Here is a 15,270-nt window from a genome sequence, read left to right as displayed (position 1 = left end):
CAAAAGTAAAACTAATAACGACACACTGATTTTTATTTTTTTAAATTATCTTAATACAGATTCAAGAATCACAATGACAGTTTAATCAACTAATTGCATCATAATTTTTTTCACTTTCATTTTTTGAAAGTTGTTTTTTAACAAAACCAATTAGGCATTAGCTACACCCATATTGAAAAGATCATAATTAAATAAAAAAAAAAAAATGGACCTGTCATCCATACGAAAATTTTATGGTAGCCGAAAATCTATAATCTAGAACAAGCTAAAGTTTTCTACAAAAATGGCCACACATTTAAATTTATCAACGTCTCCTTATCTCTATATAACTTCACTACTTTTGGGACCTTAAAACAGTCAGAGGGTGCTGATTGAAAATGGGTTCCCCTCCAGTCTTGACTACTCTTGAAGAATCAGAAGTATCGCCACCTCCGGCCACCGTATCCAACAGGTCCCTGCCACTCACTTTCTTTGACTTCTTATGGCTAACCTTCCCTCCCGTTAACACCGTCTTCTTCTATGACCTCCCCATCACTAAATCACACTTCACTAAAACCATCGTTCCCAAACTGAAAAATTCATTATCAATCACCCTTCAACATTTTTTTCCATTCGTTGGCAACTTGATCGTGTTTCCTTCCTCTGATAAAAAACCTGAAATCCGATATGTTGAAGGTGATTACGTCGATGTTACGTTCGCAGAATGTAACCTTGATTTCAACTATCTTATAGGAAACCATCCTCGAGAGTGTGACAAGTTTTATCATCTTGTACCTCTTCTCAAACGCACTGTTAAAGTCTCCGACTACATAACAATCCCAGTCTTCTCCGTTCAAGTGACACTTTTTCCGAACAATGGATTTTCTATTGGCTTGACGAATCATCATAGCTTGGGTGATGCTACCACGCGGTTTTGTTTCTTGAAGGCGTGGACATCGATAGCTCAATCAGGAACAGATGAGTTGTTTTTAACTCATGGGAGTTTACCCGTTTATGATCGACTTGTTAAATACCCGAAACTTGATGAAAGTTATCTGAAGAACGCAAAGGTTGAAACTTTTAACGAAGAGTATCAACCTCCAAGTCTTTCAGGGCCAACTGATAAAGTTCGAGCGACAGTTATCTTGACACGAAGTGTCATCAATCGGTTGAAGAAATTGGTTTCAACCCAACTGCCTAGTTTAGTATATGTATCATCTTTTACAGTTGCATGCGGTTATATCTGGAGTTGCATAGCAGAATCAAGAAACGATGAGTTAGAAATTTTTGGTTTTACCATCGATTGTAGAGCACGTTTGGATCCACCGATCCCTGCTGCTTACTTCGGCAACTGTGTGACTATTTGGGTAGCCATGGATAAAGCCAAGCAGTTAATGGGAATGGAAGGATTCTTGAATGCTGCTAAATTGCTTGGAGAAAGTTTACATAAGACCTTGACTGATAAGGATGGAATCGTGAAAGATTTAGGGTCCTTAGATGATTTGTTCTTTGAACTGAAGCCAACAACAATGATAGGAGTTGCGGGAACACCAAAGCTCAAATTTTATGATCTGGATTTCGGATGGGGGAAGCCTAAAAAGCATGAAACGGTTTCCATAGATTATAATGGATCTATATCCATGGCTGCTTGCAAAGATCAGAATGAAGATCTGGAGATTGGCGTTTCCCTTTCGGCTAGTGAGATGGAGGTTTTTGTTCGTATCTTTAATGATGGATTAGAAACGTACATTTAGATTCATTATATTTTCTTGGTTGCTTTTGTATACTCTTGTTGATATGTTGATTATTGATGTTACGAATTACAATTCATATTGATTAATCCAATCATATAGTTTTGGTTATACTCAAGACTCGTGACCCAGTAGTCGTGTACGATATGATTTCTGTTGTATAATAATAGATACAATTGTTGAATAAAAATATATAGGTTAAATAAACGATTCGTCTAGAAACAATGACATTGCCGTCGATGATGGTTTTCTTCCACAAATATAACTATTCTATAGAGTGAAAAAAAAAATATTATTGAAGAATTAAAAAAGAAAAGTGTTAGAATCGTTGTCAGGACCATCTCACACTCGTTTCATGGCCACTCGTGCCAGAAGTGGTATCCATAAACCTATTGATCATCTAAATCTTCACACGGTTTCCACTCCCTCTCCTCTTCCTCGAAACTATTTTCAAGCCTTTCAAAATCCTAAGCGGTTAAATGTAATGAAAGATAAATATGTTGCACTTATTTTAACAGAACTTGGGTACCTGTACCTTGGCCCCAAAATACTAATGTTGATAATTGTATTTCGCTATTAAAAAAAAAAAAAAAAACCTTAATGCATATGAATCTTTTGTTCGATATAAGGCGTGTTTAGTTGCTAACGGACATAGTCAGCGACCCCGATATCGATTGTGATGAGACATTTAGTCATGTTCTTGAACTAGCTACTATCTGGACCGTCTTAGCTTCTTCATTTCTCATCACTGGCGTGTTCACCAGTTTGATGTGAAGAATGCATTTCATCACGGTCAATTACATGAAACTATTATATGCATCAGCCACCGGGTTTCCGCATCCCTTCAACTTCTAATCATGTATGTCTCTTACAGAGGTCCCTTAATGGTCTCAGACGGACCCCACGTACATGGTACAACACATTTGCTTAGTTTATTACTCGGTTGGCTTCATCAACAGAAAATCAAATATTTTATATGTTTATCTACCACCAAGCGGATTAGATGGCCTATCTTTTAGTTTATGTTGAAAATATTGTATTAACTACCTCCACCAAATGTCTTCTACAACATATTATCACCACCCTACATTTAGAATTCCCCATGACAGATTTGAGTTCTCTAAAGTATTTTTTTCAGTATAGCAGTTGCCCGAGACCATCATGACTTGTTTCTATCTCGACACAAATATGCAACAGAGATCATTGACCGTGCCAAAATGTCCAACTACAAACCTAGTCAAGCACCTGTTGACATGTCTGCCAAGTTCGATGGCATGGGTGTAACATCCCAAAATTTCAGGCAAAATTTTTCATTTTTAAAATAATAAAACATTCATTTCTGTCAGACCCCAAAACCGGAACGGCGGAAACGTTCGAGGGTGGAGGACGTCATGTTAGTATCACAAGACATGCATCATAGTAAGCAAGTAATGAACAACCATTTCATTAGAAAGAAAGTGTTTACAAAGGGTGTGTTCACAAAACATAGAATACATAAGCAAATAACAAAACAAGACTTGGAGCTATACTACTCCATCTGCTGAATTCCCAGCACGAGTATTTGTCTACTAATTCCCTGAGAATACAAGTTATTTGAAATAGTTTATCAGCAATTAAGCTGCTGAGTTCATAAGATTTTAGTGATGTAAGTAAGTTGTAGAAAGATGTTGTAAAATGTAGTAAGTTGTAAGTTATGTAAGTTGTAAGTTATGTTTAGAAAAGTTCGTCTGTTTCTCCAGAAAATCCTATATTTCCTGCTTTGATAAAAGATAAGTAAAAATGACTCTACAATCCTTTCTATGAGTACTAAATGTATACAAGTTATATAAAACTCAGAGTAAACAAGAAATCACTCAGAGTAAACAAGCAATCAAGTGTGTGTATCTGCCCTAACCCTACAACCAAACAAGGAACATGAAATGAGGCGGATGACACACATCTCATTGGTTGTTAGATCCTTGTTGTATATAACCCTGGTGTATTCCCTTGATACTCACGGAGTTAACTGTAATAGTCCCTTTATAATTTATAAGAAGATTCTTTAAGAAAACCCTTATTCCTTATAGTATTATAGTAACCACAATGGTTCCTTCTATAATCACTTAGTTTATACTAGCTATATATAATCTATTATCGAGCAGATAGTTAATTGTGTGAATCTGCCCTAAACCTACAACCAAACAAGGAACAAGGAATGAGGCGGAAGGTACACATCCAACTACCTATTGGATATTAATTATATAGAGTTAACTACCTAAGGTTCTTTAAAATGATGGTTTAATAAAATGGATTAAACCCTTTACTGGTAAGTTTCTACTTTTTCATATCCAAAGTTCTGATTTGAAAAGTATGTTTTGTACTAGAAAACTATGCATTGAATTAGTGTCCTATGACTTGACCCATACCTGGCACCCCTTATGATGACTTAATGTATACGGAACATGTATATAACTAATATCGAACGGATAATAGGCTGGGTGAATCTGCTCTAAGCCCACAACTAAACAAGGAACGGGAAATGAAGCAGAAAGTACATATCCTATTACCTATCAGATATTATTAATATATATCTCTTGATGTATACATTAAGGAATCATAAAGTTAGCGTTATGGTCCCTTTCTACTGAATGTACTAGACCCGACTGTGATGTTTGTCGTTTGAAAAAACGTAAGTTTTTCCCTAGTTTATAACTATCTTGACTCGAAAATAGTTCACATTAACTTTCAGGTGGAACTATCACTTTATGAAAGTAATGGGAAAATATAAGTACTCAGTTGTCTTATGAACTGACATTCCGACGTACTAATTACCTTAAAAACATATTTATTTTATTAAGGTCATAATGTGAAGGCTAGTTCCCATACTAAATGCTCTCCCTGACAAAAGATTCTGGGAACCAAACGCGACTTTAGCAAACGAGTTGCTAGGTCGGGTAACTTCACACTAAGGTTATATGATCATGTATACCCAATATAACTATCACCTTTTGTTTAGAACAATGCGTTAGTGATTCATTGTTATAATTAGATCTTGTAGTTGTCTCATGCTATAGCACCTTATTATGTTTGTTCTGTTATAGTATCGTAGTATGTTCTTTCTGTTATCGTGTATTGTATCTTCCTCCCTATTTCTCTTTATTGTGTGTTCTCTTATATTATCGTGTATTGAAAAGACTCATTTTACTACCAAGTTATGCTTGTACTTTAAAAATGGAGTTTTATTAAACTAAAAAGTAACATAACTTTAGAAGAGTTTTTGAAATGTTTTGATCACTCGTATAAGACATAAGCAACTTTAGAAAGATGTCATAACAAACAATTACACAATTATCAATTGTGTTCAACTATTATCCCCCCTTAAAAGCGTTTAAAACAGTTTAAAAGATTGATTACAGGGTATGAACTCACCTGATGTGGGTGAATCAAACGAATACGCGTGTAAGGATGAGTAGCTCCATGAATGAACTCCCGAGACTTAATGAGTTCTAAATGACATATAATGGCATATATTGACACAAATATAGCGTTTAGAAGCAACCAAATGCAAGGAAACACCTCAGGGGACTAGGAAACACTTTGACCAAGTGTTGGAATCACATGTGATTGAACTAAGGAGAGTGTATGGTCACTTTGAGGAGTGTGTGGCCATGGGTGTGTGGCCAGGGAGTGTGCAGCCTCACACTCATGGTAAAGAGTGCACAAAGTCGTTTTCCAATGCTAGGGAGGCTTGTAGGAATAATGTTCATCAAGTGTTGAAGCTGGTGTCACACCCCAAAACCGGAACGGCGGAAACGTTCGGGGATGGAGGACGTCATGTTTAGTATCGGAAGACATGTATAATAGTAAGCAAGTAATAAACAACCATTTCATTAGAAAGAAATTGTTTACAATGTTTGTGTTCACAAAACATAGAATACGTAAACAAATAACAAAACAAGACTTGAAGCTGCTATGCTCCAACTTCTGAGTTCCCAGCACGAGTACATGTCTAAAGTCTCCTGAGAATACAAGTTACTTGAAAGAGTTTATCAGCAATTAAGCTGGTGAGTTCATAAGATTTTAGTGATGTAAGTACGTTGTGGAAAGTTTTTGTAAAATGTAGTTGAAAAATGTAGTAAGTTGTAAGTTTTGTTTAGAAAAGTTCGCATGTTCCTCTAGAAAGTCCTATATTTCCTACTTTAATGAAAGATAAGCAACAATGGCTCTACAATCCTTTCTATGAGTACTAAATGGATACAAGTTATATAAAACTCAGAGTAAACATACAATTGATTGTGCGTATCTACCCTAAGGCAGAAAACACACATCTCATTGTTTGTTTGATCATTGTTGTATATAACCCTGGTGCATTCACTTGCTACTCATGGAGTTAACTGTAATAGTTCCTTTTATATTTCATGGAAAGATTCTTTAAGAAACCCCTTATTTCTTATTACAAAATGGTGACCACTGTGATTACTTGTATAATTACTTATTTTTTACTAGGTATATATAATCTAATATCGAATAGATAGTTAATTAAGTGAATCTGCCCTAAGCCCACAACCAAACAAGGAACATGAAGTAAAGCGGAAAACACACATCCAACCACCTATTGGGTAATGATATATAACCATGATGTATAAACTAAGGCATTATAGATTTAATCACCTAAGGTCCTTTACATTTATACTGGTTTAATAAAATGGATTAAACCCTTTATTGGGAAGTTTCTAGTTTTGAATACCACAAGTTCTGATTTGAAAAGTATGACTGGAACTAGAAAGTTGTGAATTGATTTTGTGTCCTATGGCTTGACCCATACTTGGTACCCTTATGATGACTTAATGTATACGAAACATATATATATATATATATATATATATATATATATATATATATATATATATATATATATATATATATATATATATATCTAGAAACGAATAGATGATAGACTGGGTGAATCCATTCCAAGCCCGCAACCAAACAAAGAACAAGAAGTGAAGTGGAGAGCACCCATCCTATTATCTGTCAGATCCTATATATATCCTTTGATGTAAACATTAAGGAATCCATTCCTAAACTATACCTATTATAGTTTACTAACATTTTACTTGAACTTGTTATTGAAAAGACTCGTTTATCTGCTAAGTTATGCTTGTACTTTAAAAATAGAGTTTTATCAAACTAAAAGTAACATAACTTTAAAAGAGTTTTGAAATGTTTTGATCCCTTATAAAAGACATAAGTAATCTTTTGAATGATGTTAATAACAAACTGTGACGACCCGAACTTATTTCCGTTACATAATCCTGCCTTCACTAACGGAATTCGTCGTTATATATTATTTTCCGTAATGTTTGGAATCGTCACTAAATAAATATCTAGTTATTTATATTTCTTGATGTTATCATAAGTAATTTTAACTTGTAAGTGTTAACCCCTTTCAACTAAATAGAGTTATATTACTTTTCAACCACTTCACCCGGGTAAAAAGTTTTAACCCCGTTAAACTTTAGCATCGGGTAGCCGTGTACCGGGTCCAATACCCGATGCATAGAAAATAAGAGTGAACACCATTTGGACACTCTTTTACCACTCATTCACTCTCTCTCACTACTTTCTCTCTCTAGACCCGAACCCAACTCCAAAACCATGAATTCCGACTTCCAAACGTAAGGGTTTCTTCCCTATCTTATTCTAAACATATTCCATTGCATTTAAACGTCGAAAACCATAAGATTTAGTGGATTAAAGGGAGTTTACGGCCTAGGAAGCCCCTTAGGCCGTAAACACCCAAAACTTGGCCAAATGTCCCGTTTTTACTTCCTATAAGCTTGTACAATAATCAAGGGATATACCTAGATGAGTTTGGACACCAAAACACAAGTTTTTAAGACCTAAAAGGGAGTTTATGGCCCAAGCTCATGCTTAGGCCGTAAACACCTAAATTCTATGCCAAATAGCCCCAAAAACTTATCTAAGACATGTTGGAAATAAGTTAGGACCCTAGGAAATGCTTAAGGCCATTAAACAACACATTTTAGAGCCTAAAAGAGGAGTTTACGGCCAAGACTATGCTTGGGCCGTAAACACCCAATTTCCTTGGTAAAAAGTCCCAAAAACTCAGCTAAGGCCTTCTAGAATTTAGTTATGATTTAAGGGAGTGCTTAGGACCATTTAACAATCCATTTTGAGGGACAAAATGGATTTTATGTCCCAAGCACAAGCTTGGACCGTAAAATCCCCCAAGTGACACCAAATGAAGGTTTTAATCCTCCAAATTTGTCCTAGGCATTTACTAGAAATATAAGGAGTTGATTTGAGGCCTTTACTTGCACTTTTGGAGGAGTACATGAGTTTACGGCCAAGCCTAGGGAGATTACGGCCGTAAACTCCCAAGGAGTGGCCTTTGGGCCGTAAACTCCTAGGGAGTGAACTCTTGGACTCCCCCGTAAACCCCTCTTGGCCTTGTACCACTCCCGGGATCCCCTTCTAAGCCCTAGAACCCTGAATCGATGCTAAAATGCCTAAATACTTTAATGAAAAGCATAAAATGATTAATTTCTTGTAAAATACATATTTCATATGACATTAGGGTCCTAAAAGGTGCACGAGTCGTTATTTGGTACAAAACGCTCAACCGACACTTTCACCCGATTTACCCGATTTACGCGATTTCAGGTGAGTTCATACCCCTTTAATGAATCTTTCAAATGTTTTTATATGTTTTAAGGGTGGGATACAAGTCAAATATACACGTCGTGGAGATTAATCACATGTGGTTCACTACTCGTAGTTCAAATCACATGTGATTTACCACTATGCCTTATAAATAGATTCTACATTTTCAAAACTATTTTGGGTAAATACACAAGTTTTTAAATGCTTCTTTTGGACAATACTTTATTAAACAAGTCTTCTTATAAAATGTAACAACGCTAATATATTTATATAAGTAAGACTTGAAGGACTTAGGACCGATAGCTCGCCTTATTTCCTGTTCTTGTTTGATTGTGGGCTTAGGGTGGTGGTTATCCGTCCGACAGTCGTTGATTTCTTAGTTATATATCTTGTATATTAGTATGGGATACGAATATTTCTCATTTCTTTAGATTCCTAAATCACTAACATGACAAGAACCATACACACTAAGTTAACTATAATAGGTATAGTTAATGCTACTACTACTACTACTCACTATAGCTACTACTCTCTACACTATAATCTACACTATTACCAGACAATACACTAGTAAGAGAACACACTATGAACTATACTAAAAGACTACTACACTATAACAAAAGAGAAAGCACTAAATAGACGATAACACACTAACCCACTACGAGATACTCTATTCGCTACCCACTACGCCCGGAGTTTTCCGACAGGAAGATGACGCTACATGTATAGATCTATATGGGGCAGACGCTATTACATCCCGACTGTTAACTTCAGTCCGCGCTGTACAGGCCCAGGGATGCCACTACTTCACTACACGGTGCATGACCGGGAAGGTCATGGGGTACTCTATTATTCTCACTATCGGTAATATACAAGGAATACACTATAGCTACGCTAAAATACTAAACTAAAGGCTAAGTTACATCCCGAAGTAAACAAGTATCTATCACTAAAGGAAGTTTGCAACGCTATCACTGACCACAAGTTGAACCTATTTTATCACATTACTTATTCCAGGTTTACTAATATACTTTTAAAATAAACGGTTTTCCAAGATGAAGAATACATACTTTTTCACAGATTTTCACTTACAATGTATTTTCTGGAAAATATAGGATTTTCTAGGGTTTTCTACTACTTATGAATGTAAATTGCAGTTTTTCATACTATTTGCCCAAATGCATTTTTTACAAAAACTCACACTAAACTCTTATGAACTCACCAGCTTTATGCTGATACTCGTTTTCAAAATAACTTGTATCCTCAGGTCAAAGATAGACAGGTACAGATGCAGCATTTTTGGAGAAGGTGGAGCATACAAGATCCATCTCTTATTTTTGTATTACTTTTGGTGTTTGTTGAACATTACAAAAACATGCTTGTAATTAAATTCACTATGTAAATGCAATGGTTGTATGTTTCTTGCTTTTACTATTATGCAATTGTGATGATACTGTACATGACGTCCTCCACCCCGAAACGTATTCCGCCGTTATCGGTTTTGGGGTGTGACAAATTGGTATCAGAGCATTGTTTATAGTGAATCAAGTATATCAACATATAAAAGATATACGAACTATAAACACTTCGGGACTAAAACACTCAGACCAAGAATATATATTGTTAAGTATCTAAAGGATTTAACTAAGTATATATATATACACACACATCACTATAAAACACAGAAGTCAGTATCACCCTAGAACAAAACAAAAGTATTAAGATTGTTGGATAGCACAATTCGGCTTAGAGACGTATAGTCACATTTGGGGGAATGTAGCCTGATCAACTACGTTTACCTGGGAGTGACTAGCATGTGCCTAAGTTTGGTTGTGGTGTTGCAACAAGTCTAAAAACTTACCAACACTACCATAATAACATTACCATAAGAATACTATAGGAGTATTCTGTATCTCTAAAAACATATGTATGTGACAACTAAAAGGGTCGTTACTGGTAGGACAATAATTGCTAAGTGGATGCACCACGGTTACATGTGACTAGGGCGCTATAGACTCAGAATCTGTAGCCTTTGCTTCATTCCCTGTTCTTGTTTGATTGGGGGTCTGAAGTTAGGGTCGCTTATTCGAAGGACTATCTTGCTTCGGTTACATGTAATCGGTATGCACTACGCAAGTATTGGGTCGACTAATAGTGATTCATCCTAATAAGTATCTTAGAATAGTACGTCTATTAACCTTTCCTTTCCCCTTCTCGCATAGATAGCATGGCTGGCTTCCACCATCCCGGTGATCCGTACTATCTGAACCAGGGCAATGGGGGATGGCTCAATGAGGAGTCATACGATGATCACCCGATCCCTTTGGATGATCATCATGCTGAAGGCTTCTCGGATAGCTCGAGCTCCGAACCAGAAGTTAACAACCAACCTCCTGAAGCTCCGAACCCTAACCCCCGTCCGGCATTTCAGGGTCCCACTCCTATGTGGGCCATATCCTTGCACCGATGGAGCGAGGAGCGGGGTCAGCCCTTGCCTTACAATGGAGACCGAAGCTTCTACAACATAAGCGAAGGAGGATCAGCGGATCGGGTTCTGCCCATCATGATCCGAAGGATTGCCAGGAATGTCGAGCAGGGTCAAGCTGCTATTGGTCGAGTTGTGGAAGTGGATGCCAACTCGAACCTCAACACGGTTCACATCTGCCAACTCGAAGAAGCCATGGACAGGACAAGGAGGACCAATGAGGCTCTGCAGCATCAGTTGGCTGCATCCCAAGCCAAAGTTAGGGAACTCCGAGCACTCCAAAGGACTCATGATCGACACCTTCAAGAAGTTATCGTCAGCTAGCGGATCTGAGGATTCGCCCAACAAGTAACCGTCGCCAGTAGAAGACGTCTAGTTACCCCACTCTTTTGTTTAAAGGAATAACCTTATCTCTCTATGTTCCGTAGATCTCTTGTCTGTAAACATTCCTAGCTTAAAAGTTCTCTAGTTAAACCTCTAAGCTGCCAACATTCCCTCTATGGTTTGATGTAAGACCTACGGTTAGGTCAATTTTCATGAAACTATATTACATCATTAATACCAGTATATTCGCAGTTAACTACTCTATTGCTATGACTCTCATTCTGATCTTGAATTATGTGATTCAATCCATGAGACACTCTATTCATATTCGCAATAGGCTTTTACTATTGCTATCATTTCTATGATCTTCCAGTGAAGGATGCCTCCACGAAAGCGTCCAAGCAGAGGAAGACCAGCAACTCAAACCCCTCCTCCACCGCCTCCTCCTCCGCAGTTCGATCCGGTGCTGTTCCAAACAGCTGTGACCGCGGTTGTGACAGCAGCCATGGCCCAAATGAACTCGGGTGATGCGAGTGGTGGAAATTCTAGATTTGGTGAAGTCCACCAACAAGTGCAGGGATGCACTTATAAGGACTTCATGAACTGTAAACCTACCTTCTTCGATGGTACCGGAGCAATTTTAGCATTGTCCCAATGGTTCGAAAGAACCGAAGCTGTATTTGAAATGTGCTCTTGCCCTGAAGAGAGCAAAATCAAGTTCGCTACTGCTACCCTCACTAACAGGGCCTTGACATGGTGGAACGGCCATGTCAGTGCACTCTCGTTAGTCACAGCCAATGCCATGGGCTGGGACACTCTAAAAGATCTCATGAGAGGGGAGTACTGCCCTAGGGGCGAAGTTCAGAAACTTGAGGAGGAACTCTGGAACCTCAAGATGGTGGGGACCGACATAATAGCGTACACGTCCAGGTTCTGCGACTTGGCGGCTATGTGTCCCAATATGATCCCGTCCGAAAGCAAGAAGATTGAACGGTACATCTGGGGTTTAGTGCCCCCGTATCGGGGAAATGTTCTAGCCTCACGCCCTACCACCTTCGACAGCGCCAAGGAATTGGCCCAAAGTCTGATCAACCACGAAATCTCCTCCACTCCAGCAACAGCAACCGCAACAACCACTGCACCGCCCGATGCATCTGTCAGGAAGAGGAAGCATTGGGATAGGAAGAAAGGCAAGAAAACTCAAGCCTCCTCCAAGGACCAACAGATCGTGGCGGTCCATGCTGCCACCACTCCAGCTGCACCAGCCCCGCCAAAAGCTTATAGCGGAAATCTGCCCAAATGTCCCAAATGTCCTTTCCACCACAACGGCCCCTGCCGTGAATTGCAGTGTTCCAACTGCGGCCGAAAGGGCCATACTGTCTGATTTTGCAAGGCCCCTCCCAAACCTATCACACAGGTTCCCGGTGCAGGAGTGACCCTGACTTGTTATGGCTGCGGTGAAGCTGGTCATTTTAAGAAGAACTGTCCGAAAGCTACAAATGTTGGGGGAAGTGGAAGATTACTCGATATCAGTCACAATGAAGCGGTAGCGGATCCCACGGTAGTCACGGGTACGTTTCTTCTCAACAACTCCTATGCCTGTGTCTTATTTGATAGTGGTGCAGAAAGAAGCTTCGTAAATCATAACTTTAAACACTTACTCAAATAAACCCCTCAACCACTAAAAGAAACATTCTTCGTAGAAATGGCTAATGGGAAGACCGAAAGCTCTAATGAAATCTACTCAGGTTGTACTCTCATGTTAGACGATCACTCATTTCCAATCGATCTTATACCAGTCTCAATCAAGAGTTTCGATGTTATTGTTGGTATGGACTGGTTGAGTCTTCATCGCACTGATATCCTATGCTACGAGAAAGCCCTTCGCCTGAACCTTTTCGGATTCCGAAGCCCTAATGATCTATGGAGATAAACCAGGTACGAGCCTTCGTATCATCTCCAGTATCCAGGCTCAGAAATACTTGCGTAAGGAATACCGCGCCTTCCTTTCTCACATCGTCGACACAAGCCAGAAATCGAAAGATCCAAAAGACATTCCCGTAGTATGCGATTTCCTTTATGTTTTCCCGGAGGATCTTCCAGGCCTACCTCCCAAAGGTCAGGTTGAGTTCAGAATCGACCTAGTCCCAGGAGCTACCCCCGTAGCAAAGTCTCCCTATCGTCTAGCGCCTGCCGAAATGCAATAACTATCCGGTCAACTCAATGAACTGCTCAGCAAGGGTTTTAGAAGACCGAGTTTCTCACCTTGGGGAGCTCCGGTCTTGTTCGTAAAGAAGAAGGATGGGTCGTTTCGAATGTGCATCGATTATAGGGAACTCAATAAACTCACGGTCAAAAATCGTTACCCTCTCACTCGTATCGACGATCTATTCAACCAACTACAAGGAGCAAGTTACTTCTCTAAGATTGATCTTAGATCCGGGTATCATCAGTTACGGGTGCTTGAGGAAGATGTTCCGAAGACAGCCTTCTGAACCCGCTACGGGCATTTTGAGTTCGTAGTGATGCCCTTTGGACTGACTAACGCCCCCGCAGTATTCATGGACTTGATGAATAGGGTGTGTCGTCCATACCTGGATCAGTTCGTCATCGTCTTCATTGACGATATCCTCGTCTACTCTCAGAGCGAGGAAGAATACAGGGATCATTTACGATGAGTCCTCGAAACGTTGCGATCCGAAAAGTTATATGCGAAGTTCTCTAAGTGCGAGTTTTGGATCCGAAGAGTTGAATTCTTAGGTCACGTGGTTAGTGAAGAAGGAATCCACGTGGATCCTTCCAAAATTAAAGCTATTCAGAACTGGTCAACATCGAAGACGCCTACAGAAATTCGTCAATTTCTAGGTCTCGCTGGCTACTACCGCAGATTCATCCAAAACTTCTCTCGGATTGCGAAGCTTCTCATTATGCTGACACAGAAGGGTGTATCATTCGACTGGGAAGAGAAACAGGAAAAGGCATTCCAGACCCTGAAGCGAGCCTTATGCACCGCACCAATATTATCCCTTCCCGAAGGGACAGAAGATTTTGTTGTATACTGTGATGCATCCAATCAGGGGCTCGGTTGTGTCTTGATGCAACGAGGTAAGGTTATCGCCTATGCCTCGAGGCAGCTAAAGACCCATGAGGTGAACTACACTACTCACGACCTCGAGTTAGGAGCGGTTGTCTTCGCACTAAAAATCTGGAGACACTACTTGTATGGGACGAAGAGCGTGGTGTACACTGATCATAAAAGCGTCCAACACATACTGAACCAAAAAGAACTCAACATGAGGCAGCGTCGATGGGTCGAGCTACTTAACGATTATGATTATGAAATTAGATATCACCCGAGGAAAGCTAACGTAGTAGCAGACGCCCTAAGTAGGAAGGAGTATTCTGGTCGAAGGACCAAGTCGTTGACGATGACTATCCATTCGCATCTATCCACACAGATCAAAGAGGCTCAGCTGGAACCCTTAAAGCCTGAGAACGTGACGGGAGAATCCCTGCGCAGAATGGATAAAAATTTGGAGGTTAAGGGTGACGGAGCCTACTACTTCATGGACCGAATCTGGACCCCACGCCATGGAGGCTTCATAGTCTTGGTCATGAGGGAAGCACACAACACTCGCTACTCCGTCCACCCAGGTTCAGATAAGATGTATCTGGATCTTAAAAAGCTATACTGGTGGCCGAACATGAAAGCGGAGATCGCTACCTTTGTGAGTAAGTGCCTTACTTGCGCGAAGGTCTATGTCGAATACCAAAAGCCATCAGGACTCCTCCAACAACCTGAGATACCAGAATGGAAGTGGGAGCGGATCACAATGGACTTTATAACCAAACTGCCCAAGACAGTGGGTGGGTTAGATACCATTTGGGTCATCGTTGACAGGTTGACCAAGTCCGCACACTTCCTACCCATCAAGGAGACGGACAAGATGGAGAAGCTCACTAGAACATACTTTAAAGAAATAGTACGACTGCATGGCGTCCCTATGTCTATTATCTCAGACAGAGATAGTAGATTCACCTCTAGATTTTGGCAATCATTGCAAA

The 15,270-nt window shown here is 39.5% G+C and overlaps 1 protein-coding gene across 1 annotated transcript; it reads left to right on the top strand.

The window, feature by feature from the left end:
* The first annotated feature begins 314 nt into the window (after positions 1–314).
* Positions 315–1,841, top strand: LOC111906209 (malonyl-coenzyme A:anthocyanin 3-O-glucoside-6''-O-malonyltransferase-like). Its single transcript, XM_023901935.3, has one exon. The coding sequence runs from the start codon at positions 378–380 to the stop codon at positions 1,731–1,733; it is 1,356 nt and encodes a 451-aa protein (XP_023757703.1). The 5' UTR covers positions 315–377; the 3' UTR covers positions 1,734–1,841.
* Positions 1,842–15,270: the final 13,429 nt, after the last annotated feature.

The sequence above is a fragment of the Lactuca sativa genome, chromosome 8 (assembly GCF_002870075.4).
Source record: "Lactuca sativa cultivar Salinas chromosome 8, Lsat_Salinas_v11, whole genome shotgun sequence".
Taxonomy (NCBI): domain Eukaryota; kingdom Viridiplantae; phylum Streptophyta; class Magnoliopsida; order Asterales; family Asteraceae; genus Lactuca; species Lactuca sativa.
This window is presented reverse-complemented; position numbering and strand designations above follow the sequence as displayed.